This window comes from Pleurodeles waltl, chromosome 10, assembly GCF_031143425.1.
Source record: "Pleurodeles waltl isolate 20211129_DDA chromosome 10, aPleWal1.hap1.20221129, whole genome shotgun sequence".
Classification (NCBI taxonomy): Eukaryota; Metazoa; Chordata; class Amphibia; order Caudata; family Salamandridae; genus Pleurodeles; species Pleurodeles waltl.
In genome coordinates, this window is record NC_090449.1 from 505874351 (window position 1) to 505892181 (window position 17831).

The window sequence follows — 17831 nt, forward strand, 5'->3', positions numbered from 1 at the left end:
TTGTATGGTGGGGCCTATGGGTGCCACCAGATTTCCTACAAACCTTTTCCGTGGGTTGATGGATGTTCTTGGATGTAAATCTTAAAATGTCAACAGCTCTCTAATATATGTGAACAAGTTGTATGTGATGGGGCTCTACATTAGAAGTAGTGGTGTGTTAGAGGGAGATTTTCACCTCAGGGTAGAGCGCTATAAAAGGAAGAGGTGTACAATGAAAGGAGTTCTGTGATGAGTGAATATGTCTTTGTGGAGTGCTGTCTATGTGAGGTTGATTTTACTATTTGAAGCTCTCTGTACAAAAGGTGATTTTGCTTGTGGTAGATAGTTGTGTGTAGTGCTAGCAGATATGTGGAGTAAACAATGTGTATGGAGGGACATTCTCCCTATGATAGTGAAGTGCTGCATGTGAGGGGAGATTGTTGTCCTTGGAGTAGGGGCCAGTATTTATAGTTGCTGTATGAGGAAGGAGCAGTTCTTTAGGTGGAGTGATGCTACAGTAGGGCAGAATGAGCCTGTGGGTGTGATGTACTGTAATTTAGGTGATTTCTTATGTCAGTGGAGTTGAGTTTATGAAGACTCAGAATCAAAAGTGTTTGGTTTACTAGAAGCCAACAGAATAATGCAACACGATAAAACAATGTATAGAGTAACCTGGCATAAAAAAATACTCTTAAAAAACAAAAAGGATGGTTAATAGCTGTAGTTTAGTCTTATTAATCGCAACACAAATAGTCTGAACCTGCTCTTTCTTTATTGGTGGAAGTCAAGCAGTCAAACTGACTCTTTAATGTCGAAGTCACACAACCCTATCAGTATCTCAAGGCTTCTCACTCAGCCCAATGCTTTTCAAAACCTACATGATCCCCCTGGCCAATGTAGTCTACACTCACTGAATCAATATCCTCTCTGCCAACGACACCCAACTGACACTCTCTAACAACTACCCAAACACAAGAAGCAGATTCACAGCCTGTGTGACGGAAGTGGCAAAGTGGATGAACGCCAGTTGTCTTAAACTGAACACTACCATGACAGAAGTGGTTATCTCTGGCAACAACACCTGACCATGGGACTCCACCTTGTGGCCCGTGGTACTCTGATTCACGCCCAGTACGCACACTAAAAACCTTGGAATCATCGACAGCAAGCTTCACATGAACCACCAAATCAACTCTATCTCAGCCTTATTCTACCACACTATGAAGCTCCTTAAGATGTTTGACTGGCTGCCCAGCCACACCGAGAAAACCGCCATCCACACTCTTCTCACCAGGAAACTGGATATGGGAACACATACCTCGGCATCACCAAACACCTTACCAGGAAACTACAAATTGTCTAAAACTCAGCAGCTCATCATCAGTCTTCCACGCACAGTCCATTTTACACCCCACCTCAGGAGCTCACTGGCTCCTTATAAACAAAAGAGCAGAGTTCAAGTTCCTTAAACACACTTTCAAGGCTCTCCACAACCTAGGCCCCATTTACCTCAACAGTCGCATCACCTTCCCCAGCCAGTCAAATACCTATGCTCCCCCAGACATTGCCCAGCTCGTGACCCACGCCCACAAATGTACAGATCTGGGGATCGAGCCTTCTCGTACATTGCTCCAAAGCGTGGAACAGACTTGATTTACAAATCAGAGCTTCCTCCTTGCTTCTCAAGTTCCAAGAAACAGCTGGCTTTTCAACTAGCCCAACTCACAGTCCTAGGACCCAAGCACCTGGATACAATCATGGGTGGGAATGCATCCTATAAATACCCTTAACATAACATTTTTGAGTTTTCAAACAGAAAAAGTACTTACAGTAGCACTAAATTAAATCCACACACATAAAGGTGCTCCACTGGCTAATGGGGCTAGCGTATAAAGCGTGGCATTCTAGAATTGGCCACACCTCAAAATGTTGAAATGCAAGAGCAGAGTTAATTGTGCACTCAGCATGGTAGGTCTTCTTAACATAGGAGCTCCTGCTCTAGGAAATACTGGTTGTGGGGAATTTCCCTGCCTTTGGCAAATCAAAAATACTATGCCTTGCGTTTTCATGACCATAACGCACAAATTACAGCTGTAAGTGTCACTGCCCTATGTTTACAAGTTTACCAAGAAATCACCCGGAGAAACGTGTATGAAACAGCCATAAAAAATGTTGCAGTGTACTTTTCAGCTACCTCTGCAGTTCAATAAATATGACAATTTTTCTAACCTACTCAATGTTTAGTTGTTGTCGAACGACACTAGCAGTTTTTAAACTTAACATCTTGCTTAAGTGAGTCAGTTGGGATGGAAGATTTGTCCTGTACTTATAGTAATCCCGGGAGGAAGGGCTGTTCCTTGATTGTAGTGATATGTATGAGGTCACACATGTATATATGGTAGAGTTGTGTTTATGTAGGGAGACGTGTCATGTGGATGGAGTGATGATTGCATGAAACTGTCAGCACCTGCATGGCATGATGTTATTTTTCAAGTGTTTTGTGTGGAATATACGAGAGGGGGCCGTGGCCCTGTCAGCAGTGCACTGTATATTGGTTGCCTTGTCCTCTTGGTGACGTGTTCGAGGAGTGTTCTGTACAAGGCGGAGCTGTAGAGTGAATGGACTGCTCTCCACATGGACCATCTCTACTGTTGGGAGGAGTCTGGTGCATGTAATATCTGACAGATGGCTGTGTATACAGAGCTGGGTGTTTGGTTTAAAATTCTGGTTGATTGATGTGTATGTGCTAGAACACTAACATGAATGATCTGTTGTGTATTCTGGTTATATGTATCCTCTATTTGATCTTATTTATTTTTAACACGGCTGAGCTTCCATGTGCCTATTGTATCTGTGCTGAGGGTTTACAACGTGTTTCTGTTTGATGTGTGCTGTGAGTTAACTGATGTTTGTGTTCAGTGTGCACTGAGAGAAGGAGCTGTATGTATGAAGTAGAACTATACTGTGTGGCTAGCTGTGCATGCATCCAATAAGAATTGCGGATGAGCAGCTACACGTTTGATCTGTACTTGTGGGTTAGATTTGTTCTATGGGTAAAGTGTTAGATCTGTTTTTGATCTGTACTGTGATTTCAATTCTGAGTATGTGTTAAATCGGTCTTGAGGCTATATTACTGTGTCCGATCTCTGCACTTGTGATAGGAGTGCTGTGTATGTCTTACATCTGTATTGTGGGTGGATTGGTCTTTATGTGTTAAATTTGTAGTGTGGGTGAACTGGAATGCTATTTTTGTTTTCATTGTGTACTCTGGTGTGGATTGCAGTGTGTTGGATCTCGCTTGAGGATGGATTGCCCTGCATGTGTTAAATCTGTTCTGTGGTTAGTATGTTTTTGATATGTACACGTTAGATGTGTCTTGAGGCTGGATTACTCTGTATGTGTTAGAGGTGTACTGAGTGTGAAGAGCTGTGTATGTTCCCGCTGTGTACTGTGGTGTGGACTTTTGTGTATGCATTGAATCTGTAGTATACATGTTTGCATCATTCTCATAGCCTATATTTATAGCACTACTAACTCACAGACCTGGGTGCACTGAAGAAGAAAAGACTAGATCACTTGTGTAAATAGTTACGTTTTCACTATAGGTCACCCATATTCGGAAACAATGCTAGTAGGCGTTAGCAGATACAGCAGCACGCACGGTTAAGAGTCTCACCAAGACCAGGTTCTACACACCCTCAGCAAGTTCCGCAAGCTCTGCTGGATCATAGAGGTCTAGGAAGTGTGTACCGCATAACCCCAGATTGGAAATTTTATGGAACCCGATCATTCAAAGCTATGTGTACCAAAGTAAGGTCCTTAAAATTTAGATCAACTGGGACTAGAAGCCAGTGCAGTGCTGGTCTGCTGAACAAATATGTTCTCAGTTGGGAGTATTAGTTGTGCTTTATCAGCAGAGTTATGCAACATCTGAAGTCGATAAATACGTTTCCTGACTGCAACAGTCATCATGATATTAGAGAACACTAGATTTGACCATGCAATAGTGTCTTTCTGCCACAAAAGAACTAATTATGTGTACCACCTTGGTGTATAGTGGGTGGAATATTGTGTATGTATTTGTACAGAGGGTGGAGTTCTGTGTATGTTTATACAGGTATTGAGCACTGAATGATGTGTTAGTCCTGTACTGTAGGCGAAATACTGTATGGATTTAGTATGTACTCTGGATGGAGTGCTGTGTGTTATATCTCCACTGTGGGTGGAATGCTGCGGGGGCGATCTGCACTGTTGTATCCTGGATCAGCTTAATTTGTAAAATAAGTGCTAGGGCCCAAATGTTTCTCAGAAGTCTACCGGCTGCTGATATTTGGGTTGCCGAATACTAAGGCTGCCTAGTCTTAATTTCACATCATGCATCTTTGATTCACCAGTGTACTTTCCCCGCCCTTTATCTCATTCTTGTGAGTTTCTTTTCATCCCTACTTCCTACCTTTGTCAATGTTTAACATCTTTCTCTTTCTCCATCTATCCCCCTATGCTCTTTTTCTCGAGTTCTGGGCCAAAGTCTGATGATTGAAAATAAGTGCCAGTCCCCAAGAAAGGGGACTGATGGGCCCACCTGCAACCACTAGCTCAAATTAATCACTGCCCTGTATGGAATGGCTTGAGCCCTTACACCTCGTGGCACCCATTCTGTCTCGGAATGACCATCCTCTAAACATTAAGAACTTTGCACTTACCATAATAGCATTGACAATATCATTGTTGTTGTGCCGAAGAGCTCGCACTGCCTTCGGGCGTGACACGTTGGCCTGAGCCATCACCAGCTCGATGTCCCTCACCTCCAAGCCCGTCTCATCCACCTGTGGGGGCCAGAAGACAAGACTGATGGCTCAATGGAAGGTGCAAAAGGGTATCTCTGCACGTATCCTGCCAGGGTCACCCCTGACTCGCAAACCATGGCCTTTTGGGTAGTGCAACAACGTAAGAAGAGAGAGCAGTTGAACAGTGCATTGTTTCTAGTGGAAAAATGGATCCTAACACCTATACATTTAAAGATATGTAATTCCAACTATTCTACCAAGCATATCCCTTAGCAACAGATGTTAGACCAGTGTTCATAAGTACCAGTTTTGATTAAGTTTATAAAGCCAGAATTTGTAAATGAGGTATTGGGTACCAAATGTTGCTGCAGCTCTGTATTTAATACATGCAGCATAATGAATATGTCTTGTCCCACACAGTAATACAAATAAGAAAACATGTTGTTCACAAGACCAACATGGCTGCCTCTCCACTCTGTATGTTACTGTCCTGTGGTGGACCGACCTTGCACCAATAGGGAGATCCCCCGACAGTCCACTTTTTTTTTTTTAACAGCTTTTAGGTTTGGAGCAAAGAGCACCAAATGCCAGGCAGAACCTCACAAATGTATTCCACAGAATAGTTAGGCCCGTATTTATACTCCGTTTGCGCCGAATTTGCGTCGTTTTTTTCGATGCAAATTCGACGCAGAACTAACGCCAACTAACGCCATATTTATACTCTGGCGTTAGACGCTTCGGGCGCCAAAGTGCCCGGAGTGTGCGTCATTTTTTAGCGTGAACCCCTTCCATGCGTTAATGATATGCAAGGGAGGCGTTCCCGTCTTAAAAAATGACTCCCAGGCCTTTACGTGGTATTTATACTCCCGGGCAAAAGAGACGCCCGGGAGTGGGCGTGGCCAAAAACGGCGCATTTGCGCCGCTTTTTAACGCCTGGGTCAGGGATGGCGTTAAGGGACAAGTGGGCTCAAAATGAGCCCAGAGTGCCCTCCCCTGCCCCCAGGGACCCCCCCTGCCACCCTTGCCCACCCCAGGAGGACACCCAAGGACGGAGGGACCCATCCCATGGACATTAAGGTAAGTTCAGGTAAGTATTTTATTTTTTATTTTTTGTGGCATAGGGGGGCCTGATTTGTGCCCCCCTACATGCCACTATGCCCAATGACCATGCCCAGGGGACATAAGTCCCCTGGGCATGGCCATTGGGCAAGGGGGCATGACTCCTATCTTTACAATGATAGGAGTCATGTTGATGGGGGATGGGCGTCGAAAAAAAATGGCGCAAGTCGGGTTACGACGATTTTTTCGACGCAACCTGACTTGCCCCATTTTAAGACGCCCATACGCCATTTTCCCCCTACGCCGGCGCTGTCTGGTGTACGTGGTTTTTTTCCACGCACACCAGGCAGCGCCGGTCTGCTAGCGCCGGCTAACGCCATTCCATAAATACGGCGCCCGCATGGCGCTTCAGAATGGCGTTAGACGGCGCTAAATTTTTTGACGCTAAACTGCGTTAGCGCAGTTTAGCGTCAAAAAGTATAAATATGGGCCTTAATCTACCTAGAAGAGAAGCGTTACAGGATATGAAGTGAATGAAGAAACATTGCACAACTAAGGTATCACCATAGTCTCTTTACCATCCTTTTGATTGGCTGTTTTTTTACCCTCCCACTGCTCACGTTTGGAAAATATGTTTTTCTTTGTATTAAGGCACCCCATGAGAGTGCATGTTTTTTCTATCTCTCTTCCTTGTATGCTGCTTCCCTCCCATGGACACTCACCCCTGCGCTCTTTGTTGTTTCTCCCTACTTCTACTTCCTCTCTTCTCATGTGCCTCTTGTTCGTTTTGATGCCTGCTCCCCATCCCATATGCTCTATGTTGCTTCCTTCTCCCTACCACAGCATAGAGCTCACCCATCGCACTCACTCCTCATTACTTCCCACCACCTGCTCTGTAAAATTATTATACATAAATGAAACAAAAACTCTTTTTTTCAGAGGACCTGGCAGCTCCCACTTGCTGCGGGGCCACCCCACTTTAAGAAATGCTCTTTTGCACAAAATTAAAATTCATTCTTTTTTATTTCCTTCTTCAACTGGCATACACCATCTTGGATCAGTAAATAAAAATATATATATTAAATGGCCACTGTCATTCAGAAGGTACGTGGATAGGTAGTGACGTGTGTGCACAAATGTCAGCACGGATGCGCATGCCTACTAAACAACACAACCTAATTTAAAGCATGCATGTTTATGTGGGCAGTACATCGTGTCTTTACAGCATGGGCAAAAAACATTTAGCTTTTTGCTACTGGTGCATAGCATCAGTAAAGCCAATTGTAGAGGTAAGCAAGCCAAGCCAATAGTCTAGCTGGGCTCAAAGAGACAATGCAGGAACTGAACTCTGAAAATGTTTGGCACATAAACTATGCAACACCATATAAAAATATGATCAACTCTTCAAAATTCCCCCCCAAATTTTTTTTTAACATTCAGAAGTGTTTCAACTTAGTACATCAGATGATATCACTGCATTGAGAGGTTTTTTATTAAAGTGACAGTTTTAAACAAAATTAAAAATATTTATGCCACCACTCGCTATGGCAACAATGCCATTAGAGATTTAAGCCAGTTTATAAAGTGCACTCCATAGTGGGCCTCAATTCTAACATGGAGCAACATTCTAGTCCATTTAAATCAGAGATGCACTTGCCTAACACACTTTCTAAACTCATGGGGAACAGAGTCTAGACTGATTTGCACATGGCTGGGTCCAAACTGTGGTGGCATGGTGAGCAAAAGAATGATGGATTAGATCCAGATCTGTGACTTGGGGTGAGTGGTTGAAAAGTTTCAGCACTCTGTCCATCTTCCTTTTGTGTTTCCTTTAAGTTCTTGCTCCATAATCATTATACAATTTTCGTGTCATATAATATTCTGCTTGTGGGTGATGCTCTTAACTCTGTGTAAAATTGTTGTTTCTGATCTATGTGTAGTTGTGCTCCTTATCCTGAATGTAGTTTTTCTTTCTATTGCTACTTATTCTATATTAATATGTAAAAACAAAATCTGGATGTGATTCCTGCTGGTTATTCTTTATGATTATTGCTACTTCTTCTCTAAATGGCGATTGCATTTTATCTTACATTTGGTTTGTGTCCCCATTCACTTCATTATATCTGTTTTATGAAACTGATTTTATAAATCCCCTGACCGTGTCTAGCTGGCCTTCTGTATAATCTATGCTCTCTTTCTCCCCAGGTCTTTAGTGGGCTTTCTTTAGTTCCCCAATGGATGGGACTTGGCCCACTAATCTGGGCTGCCTCCTTACCTCTTCCTCTTCCTCACTCTCCTCCTTAATGGTTAGTGTGGGGGCGGCCTCTGTAATCAGAGGTGAATGCTCCATTGGGACCTTGAACTTCTCAGCCGCAGCCTTGTGGACCTGTTGTGATAAATCTTCAATCTGAGGGAAAGGTACACAGAGAACAATTTGAGAACTTGGGAGACATAAAGAACAAAGACTGAGGACAAATGGCAGAGTCCATAGAGAGTACCAGGATATATAAAACAAGAAAACGAGAATGTGAGAGACTTGTTCTAATTCATAATATAAAATAAGCCTTTTAAGGACATAGGCAAGCATAAAATAGTTGTTTTTTACATATATTTTACCACAGATTACGGTTTTGTATGCTATTATACAAGCTACTTTCAATAAACATTTCCTGTGTAAAACAAAATGTGTTTTTCTACATTATACCATGTACTATGAGGAATAAATAATTGGTTCAATTCCCCTTTAAGGTTCAATAGGTTTCATAAACTATTTAAACTTTAGTCTTATGTCATCACAACACTTTGATATTTTAATTTAGGGCCAGATGTACAAAATACGTATTTTGCATTTCCTAAATAGCGACTCCTTAGAAATCACTAGTTAGGAAATGCAAAATGGTAGGTACAAAAATAGAGATTGCCCTAATAGTGATTCCTACAGTGTAGGAATCCATTTTAGGAAATCGCTATTTAAGTAATACCAAACTATGTGTTACTATGTGTTCCTATGTGCCTAAAGGCCCACAGGTAAGAATGGTTTATCATTTTCTCATTTGCAATTTCTTAACAGGAAATCACAAATTAAAAAATGCTAAATCAAGGGTGACGTTCAGCCTAAGGTCCCCCCCCTTGCTGCACCCCAAAAAAAGTGGTGCACATGTAAAGCACACACGTGCCCTAGGGACATGCGTGCGCTTTATTGCACTTTAAAGAAAGCATTTTTAGGTGCTTTTTTTAAATTGCACATGGTTACCATTGACTTTAAGTCCATTGCATTTCCTAAATGCTCATTTTGCATTTAGGAAATGCTTTGTACATGTGCCAAGAAATCGCAAATAGGAAATCCCTATTCGCGATTCCCTAAAGGCCTTTGTACATAGGAAAAGGCTGTTTTGCATTTCTTAACGGGCTGAAAGTGTGATTCCACCCATTTAGAAATGCAAAAGCCCATTGTACATCTGGCCATTAGTCTCTGAATTCTCTAGTACTTTGATTTCAGTAAAGTCTCTCAAATTATCAAGAACAGCTCACCTTGGCCTCTCCAAACACAATATAGATATCTGAAGCTGGACTTTTGAAGACATCAGGCTTAGTTATGACAAACAAAATATTCTTGGACTTCCGTATCGTGATACGTGTGACACCATGTATCTGCCGCAGCCCCAGCTTCGACATGGCCTGGAAAATAAAAGCCAGTCATTAGATGTCTGCATAAACAGAGCACATCGCAAGTAGTAATGCCAAAGGGCATAGATGTATGAAATATTCAAACTTCTCAAAATTAACAATATGTTTAATAGCTGAAAATGGTTTGAAATTGTGTGCAAATGGTTAAATTTTTAGTTGTCTTCCAAAGAATAATTCCATTCTAGTGACAAGTAAGGCTTTTCTTTCACCAAAAGTGACAGTGATTCCAAAAACATTCTATAACGAATACAAATGGAAATATTTCTAAATTACCAATATTGTAACTTAAAATTTCAACTTTTTAATACACCTCTATAACTTTTATAAAGGCGAGATTGTCTATTAAAAACATTAAAATAACTATTAGACATGCTAAATAATTTGGGATTGTTTTGCAATACTTTTGTCTGGTAAAAAAAAAAAAGTATTCAGTGGTCAAAACTGTAGCTAGTTACATTTTTATGTGTGAATTAGAAAAACCAAAGCACTGGAATAAGGATTGTGGCCCATATTTATACTTTTTGACGCAAAACTGCGCTAACGCAGTTTTGCGTCAAAAAAATTAGCGCCGGCTAACGCCATTCTGAAGCGCCATGCGGGCGCCGTATTTATTGAATGACGTTAGCCGGCGTTAGCCGCCGGCGCAGTCTGGTGTGCGTTAAAAAAAACGACGTACACCAGGCAGCGCCGGCGTAGGGGAAAATGGAGCTTGGGCGTCAAGAAATGGGGCAAGTCAGGTTGAGGCAATTTTTGCGCCTCAACCCGATTTGCGCCATTTTTTTTTCACTCCCAACCCCCATAGAAATGACTCCTGTCTTAGCAAAGACAGGAGTCATGCCCCCTTGCCCAATTGGGCATAGTGGCATGTAGGGGGGCACAAATCAGGCCCCCCTATGCCACAAAAAAAAAAAAAAAAAAAACCACTTACCTGAACTTACCTTAATGTCCCTGGGATGGGTCCCTCCAGCCTTGGGTGTCCTCCTGGGGTGGACAAGGGTGACAGGGGGGGTCCCTGGGGGCATGGGAGGGCACCTCTGGGCTCCTTCAGAGCCCACAGGTCCCTTAACGCCTGCCTTTTGCAGGCACTAAAAAACGGCGCAAAAGCGGCCGTATGTCATTTTTTTTGACCCGCCCACTCCCGGGTGTGATTTTTGCCCGGGAGTATAAATCCGACGCACATGCCTCAGAGTAGATTTTTTAGACGTGAACGCCTACCTTGCATCTCATTACCGCAAAGTAGGTGTCCACGCTAAAAAATTACGCTAACTCCATGGACTTTGGCGCTAGACGCGTCTAACACCAAAGTATAAATATGGAGTTAGTTTTGCGTCGAAATTGCGTCAAAAAAACGACGCAATTCCGGCGCAAACGGAGTATAAATATGCCCCTAAGTATCACGTTTTCCCTTCTGCAGCATTTTAGTGGTGGGGAACATGGTATTCTCTATACAAAGACAGCCAGCCCTGTGAGTAGAGTAAACAAAAAGAGTAAAGACCCTACAGAGAAGACCTCTAAACTTGCTCTTCTTGATCTCCAAGGTCTGAGCACATTTATTTATATTACCATTGGGATTCAATTGTCTACAAATGACTTGCAAACTAAACAGCACGCCATGTACTTCACTTAATATTGCGCGCAGTATATAGACTGCACTCACGACACTATGTAAAAATCTCGAATTTTTCACCAAGAAAGCCATAACCACAACTCTACTACTATGACAGTCATTGAGCGGAAGTGGGGTGTCGAGCTTTGATCTGAAGGAGGATTGCATGCAGAGAGACAAATGGAGGACTTTTGGAGGAGGTGGGGTTACCCCAAAGAACAGGAAGCACTGCTGACAGTTTAAACTATGAATTATGGGTAATGATTTATTGCAACTGGGGTAGTAGTGTAGTACTTAGGGTTTTCTTGGCTACAACATTAAAATTTAGAGTTGACTACTGATGGTTGCTCTCAGATTTATTTTAGTACAGTTATTGCATAAGCCAAATAAGTCTTATGTCCACATTAGGTGACACATTCATGATGGGAGTCACAGGAGCCTTCACCATACTCCAGACAGCTGCGGGGGATCTCTGGGTTGCAACATACACAAAGAGGGTGACTTTGGGCCATGAATTGATTTTTGCTATCCTCCTTATAATATGTTGCCACCCTACTGCAGTGACAGTAAGCCATATTTACTGTTGAAAGGGGCAATATGTCCCACTCAGCTAGTGACGCATTAGTATTGGAATGCCGAGGAAAGATCTGCAGCATATTTTGCTTTGTTTCTTTAAAGATCTTCCCACACCAGGAGACACATGTTTCTGTTGACAGGTTCTTCTGGCAGGCCTGTCCCTGCACACACCACCCACCAATGGCTGAATGGCCAGGGTTTAAGGAAGATACTTGGGTTTGGGCGAGGAATATGTGGAGCTCTGAGTACTGTGGGTTGTCATCCTCACAAAGAGGTGGAGCTGCCTTTGCTACCCCTGCCATAGGAGATGAGGGCACTGGCAGGAACAGGCAGTGTAGGTTCCACTACTTGCTCTTCCCCTGAGCTGCAAACAGGAAACTGTTGTAGGGGGTCAATAATGTGGTGCCATCACACATCAAATCAAAGTATAGATGATGTCACTTCCTCTATCCCTGACGTGGTACAAGACTTCATCTGTATGTGATGAAGACGGAAGATATGATGAGACATTTAACTACCTAAGGGTTGCAATAGATTGTTTCTAGAATAAGGGGTTATGAACACATATTTGTCAAGAGAGCCTCATAGGTAACACAATGAAGCTCTTCAAAAAAGGGTAGTAAATGTACAGAGCCGCTCTTCATTGGGTGTTTTAGGGAATGAATTGCTGACAGAATTAAAAAAGTCTGTCAGGCTGTGCAACGGCCGAGCTGAAGACTGAAAAGAGTCCATGACATTGCATATGAATATATTTATTCCTGGATATTTATGAGGCTAGTGGTCTCTCTCTGGACAGGAGGATGTAGAATATTTAAAAGTGCTATAACGTAAGCCAGGAGTCAGGGGGACAAGAAAGGAGGACCCACCAAGTACCATGTCTGACCTCACCCACACCTGCTGAAATCCAGAAAAAACACCATTGCACACATTCATCCTTTGGTTTATGGCCATAGATCTTCTCAAACGTATCTTTCACTTTGTAGCGCCGAAGTGACCTAAAGATGGAGTAGAATTCACTAGGGAGCTCTTACTGTACCCCACTTTTCTAGCACTCACCTTCCTTGCTTTCTTCTCGCTCCGGCTCTGTTTGGCTTTGCTGATCATTTCCTCTCCTGCCCCGATGGAGTGCGCCAGCTGAGACTGGAAAACAAAGGACAGGTGTGGAACATGTCGTCAACAATGCATTGCAAGATCACCAATTACTGCTACAGTGCTTCAGGTTTCTGTTCCTGACATATTGGTATCTCCCAAAACAAAATGAAAAAATGTCTTGTAACAAGTTGAAAAATGGACAGTAGATTCAACCCAACTATTTGTGTACAACACAAGAAAGGTAGCTGGAAAGTGTAGGCTTGTTAGAAGGTTTTACGAGGCCGCGGCAAAAAACTAATGCAATGGCCTCTGGGCACTTCTTCTGGTTTTGTCGGGTGCCACACGCATGTGTTTTTAAGTATTAAAGATAAAACATACTCCGGGGGGGGGAAAAAGATGGTATTTGTGCCATCAGGCGATGAAGCTGAGTAACCTGCCTCTTTATGAATGAAGAAAGCAGGGTTACATTCAGTTAAATATCTATGAGTAATAAATTGTGATCAAGGAGGGTGGGACCTGGGGCATAATACTTCTTATGAAACTATCACCCAACCCCCCACACGCTGTGTGACCCAATGGGCAGGCGGCCCAGAAGAAGGCAGGATCGTATGATGGTCAGGGACAGGGCTGCTTGCTCCTGTTTTCCAGGGCACCTGGTTCTATTCTCTCTCTGGCACTGATAGCACATACTTCTGCCTCTTCCAACTCAGAACGTTCCCTGCTCCACTGCGCCCATGTTGAGGGTTAGCTGGCTTCCATATCTGGCAATTGCCTTTTGGTCAATATAAGTGTCAGGTCTATGAAATTAAGTTTAATTTATGTTTCTTGGGAGAAGGGAATAATCGAGTAAGAGAACGGGGGTTCCATCCAGCTCTAAGTAGCTGGTATTTACTAGTGACTATGTGATTTGTTTCCAGAAACACCTTATTTAGGTAAAAGACATGGAGGAGGGGAGCATTGTCAGACTTACATCTTGGACACTGGTCGGGATGGTTTTAAAAACGTTATGTAGTCGATCTGCTGTTAGACATGTCTGCTGAATTATGTTACACTGAATTAGCTCGAACCTCGTATTCCTGGATAATGTTTTATTCGGGTTCCCTTCCCAGTTTCAGTGTCTGCAAATTAGGATTGCCCATTTGTGTTAAGGCATTTTATAATCTTGTAATCACTTTCCTGGTAATTCTTAAGTCCAATAATGAGACCAGGACTCTGTGTGTGGGTGGAGCTCCTGTTTGCTGTGGACAGGCAGGGGAGTAGCCTAAGGGTGTGTGTGGGGGTGCTACATCCCCCTCATAAATGAATTGGCTGATAGATATTTGGGCACAGATGCTTTCAGTTGGGTATGGTGACAGGTCTGCCAGATTTCACCAGGAATTTGTAGGTACATTCTGACAATGTGAACAGGCCATCTTGACCATGTGCATCATAGAACTGAACATCAGGAATTGTAATGTTTGGAATGTGTCGTACAGGGCCATCATATATATATCTCCGAAACTGGAAATCCCGGCATCCGACCAGCCATGTATATTTATGTGGGTGGCTAAAGGTATAAGCTCTCGGGTGTACCACAGAAGTAGGGGAGTAGCAAATCCTGCCTTGGTCATCGTTTTTGTAGGACTTTGTGCTAACATCTGTTTGCCAAATCCAGTAGCATATTGCCTTTCAGATTATGGGTTGGGGTTATTACAGCATCAGGCAGAAGTGAGTTGGTTCTTGTATTATCTTATATATGTTCGGCCTCAGGAGAAGGGATTATGCCACCCATCATAGCTGGGTGTCTGACTATTATTTCTCAAATCTGGAACGTCAAAACCATCCTCTGTGATGTGGCATTGCATTTTGAGGAGATCAAGTTTCTGTTTCCTGTTACCACATGTAAGTTCTTTCAAAGCTATATCCAGTTCAGTTAAGAAACTTTTTGAGGGGGAGATTGAGAAAGTGGCTAATAAATAGAGGAAACATTACAATATCATTTTAGCAATGGCAATATTGCTCTTCACTGACACAGTGGTTTATTCCAAAAGGATATAGAGGCCCAGGGGCTCTATTACAGTTAGGGCGCACTTTCTCTTTTTGCACCATGGCTCACCTTAAAACAGTTGCGCCAGGTGCAAACAGATAAAGTACACCCTATTACCTTGAATGTGCAGCCCCCATGGCAGCCACAAACTTGTGCTGTGCTGGGGCAGCACTTTGAGGTCAAAAACAGAGCAGCTGGTTTAAAGCTGCTCCATGTTTCGCTGTGCAGGTGGAAACCCGACTGCATTTTTAAGGGGGATTAGAGCTCCCTGTGCAGGTGGGTGCAATGAGTAACTGCACCCGTCTGCAAGGGGATGTCCCCTCCAGAGTGCTGCCATCAGGGGGCGCATAAAATGGTATTTTACCGGGAGATACTTAGGTGCATATTTATACTTGGCTTGCACAGTTTTAGAGTCAAACATTTTGACACTAAAACGGCGCATAGCTAACTCCATATTTATACTTACATTCACACACGCAGACAACACCCACTCACACACAACACCCCCCAATCTCACCCCCCTCCCCTGTCAGATGACCGACTTACCTTGTCTGGCGAGGAGATCGTCCGGCAGGGAACGGGAACAGGCGCTTCAACCGCTGGCAGCGCCCCACCATCAGGACACTGCCAGGCCGTATTACAGGTCATACTACGGCTGGCAGAGTCCTTTTTGCAGAGCAGGGCTGGTGGTAGAACCGCCCCTGTGACACCAACTGCCAGCACGACTACTGGAGGATTTCCACCCAAGTTGTGGCAGAAATCCTTCAGTACTCGTGATATGGTGTTCAGAGGAACGCCAGCACTGGCGGTCTTCTGGCGCCTGTGGTTTTGGCGGTCTTGTGAAAAGACCACTGAAGTCATAATGAGGGCCTTATTCCTTTGGAGTGGTAGTGCAAAGAATGATCAAATGGGCTGTGAAGTGTATGCTTTTAATCGGAATTGTATGTATATCGCGCTTACTACACCTGGAGGTGTTGAAGGGACACTGATGCATTTCGTACACTCTGAGTATTACTAAAATGTATATTTGGAAGCACCATTTTTATCTTAAACATTTTGCACATTTTGTAACAGTCTATTTATACTGTGTGTATTTAAAGTTTAAAATACTGAATCACATATTCACAGGTTGTAACCTCGTAGCACGACTAATACACAAGTCACTTTTCTCCACTGCCCCACCCGAGACTTCTTTTTGTGGCTGTCTGGTTACACACAGACCTCTGCAGTGCATTAACTAAGAGAGGTTTCATAATGTGTTATAGTGCATTTCCCAATGAGTAACAACTGTTTAAAATGTATTTTTCATTTAAGCTGCATGTTATTTTTTATGTAGTTACCTGACCGTGAAAGACCAAAAAAACTTTAAGAATATATTTTTTAGCCACACCTTTGACCCTGCCCCCAAGTTCACTGCCCCTGCCCCACTGCAAGCAGCATCACAGTTCCCATACATTTTTAATGCACTGCGGCCACTGCCCTCGAGTCTTCGGGGGGGGGGAGGTGTGCAGAGACAGTAGGGTACCATCTCCCAATGCTCAGAGTTGGCTTCTGTATCTCCAAAAGGAGAGCTGATTCTGCAGGGAAAATCCTAGCCCTCGGTCACCACTCGTCCAGCCGTCAAGCCCTGTAAGCACACCCATGACCCACCCAGACAAAGGCCGGCAGATGACAACTTGTCCAGGTGGCAAAAGACACAGAACCTGGTCCCGCCCTCAGTGGAGAGGATAACTCAAAATGCTTGCCGTTGGATACTAATAACATATGTCAATACAGCAGCGCTTTTGACTCCCCCCATGCCATGTGAAAACATTAACACTCTGTTATAAACACTACCTACGGGTTTTGGCACAACAAAAGGCGAACATTCAAATTGCGATATTGCTTTTTATGATCAAATGATGACCATTGGATAGGCTGACCAGACATCCCATGTTACACCGTTCTACCAAACAGGATTCAGACAGCATTCTTCCACCACTGACAATATCGTTGCCCCAGGCAGTGACAGTTTTCAGGTGACTTTTCCAGTGTCCTGACGCTTTTGTTCGCTTTGAAATAAATGTCCCGTTTTTTGGGACAAAGGTCAGGTCAACCTGCAAGTCAGAAGTCAAAGGTGTGCTCTCCTTTCACATGCAGTTCTAGAGTCTTAAATAACTGAAGCAGTGATTTATTGGTTTCGGACCACCTACTGCTGCCTGCACACGCGTGTGTTGTGTGTGTGTTACAGGACAGATATAAAAGTGAGACTAAAGGCTTAAGTCTACTTTCATGTCTGACCTGCCCCAGGTTTTTTCTTTTCAAAATCTGGTCACCCTACCATTGGATTTTAAAACTACATTACTATTCACCCTTTCCGTCACAACTATCTAAAACGGTAACACTGTTTCACGAACGTGAATCTTTAAAAGACGAAAATGCATATTCATCTACATCAATATTTAAAGTCCAATGTGTTTACTTTAGAAACATACCGATCATGAACAGCAGGTGGCGCCCTCCCCTAAGAAAATTCTCAGTGGTTATTTTTTAATATCTTGGACAAGGGTTTGGCATGCTACTAATCAGAAATGTAACTGTTTAATGGGAGAAATGCTCCGCTGTGACCTCTTCACAATTCATTTGTTGGCAATTCATAATTTTATAAGTAAAATATTCTGAAAATGTTTTCAGGCGAGGGTGTGGGGAATATAAATGAAACACATGCAACAGACAGTAAATATTGTCCGTGAGCAAAACCGAGACAACATACAAATAAAGACTGCAGCTGGTTAGATAGTTACTAATCGCTTTTTTTTGTAACTAGGCGAATATTCAGTTATGCTATGGGCTAACTTCAGCTAGTGTTCATCAAAAGTTTAGTCCTGAACATCAAACCTACATTCATCCAAGCCTTTAAAAAAAAAAAAAAAAAAAAAACACATTGTGCACTTTTCAAAGCAGATGTACACTTCTGGGCCACATGCCTCACTCCCCTTTTCGCTGACTGTTTTGAAAGAGCCAAGGTTCCGGAATTCTG

At 43.1% G+C, this 17831-nt stretch overlaps 1 protein-coding gene across 1 annotated transcript in view; it reads right to left on the reverse strand.

Annotated features, from left to right (window-relative positions):
* LOC138261672 (uncharacterized) overlaps nucleotides 1-17831 on the reverse strand; it is a 229051-nt gene that overhangs the window by 288 nt on the left and 210932 nt on the right. Inside the window, exons 5-8 of the mRNA XM_069210908.1 lie at nucleotides 12751-12834; nucleotides 9357-9503; nucleotides 8101-8232; nucleotides 4683-4805 (exon numbers count right to left, since the gene is read on the reverse strand). Of these exons, the coding sequence (XP_069067009.1) occupies nucleotides 4683-4805; nucleotides 8101-8232; nucleotides 9357-9503; nucleotides 12751-12834 (486 nt within the window). The remainder of the gene's footprint in view (nucleotides 1-4682; nucleotides 4806-8100; nucleotides 8233-9356; nucleotides 9504-12750; nucleotides 12835-17831) is intronic.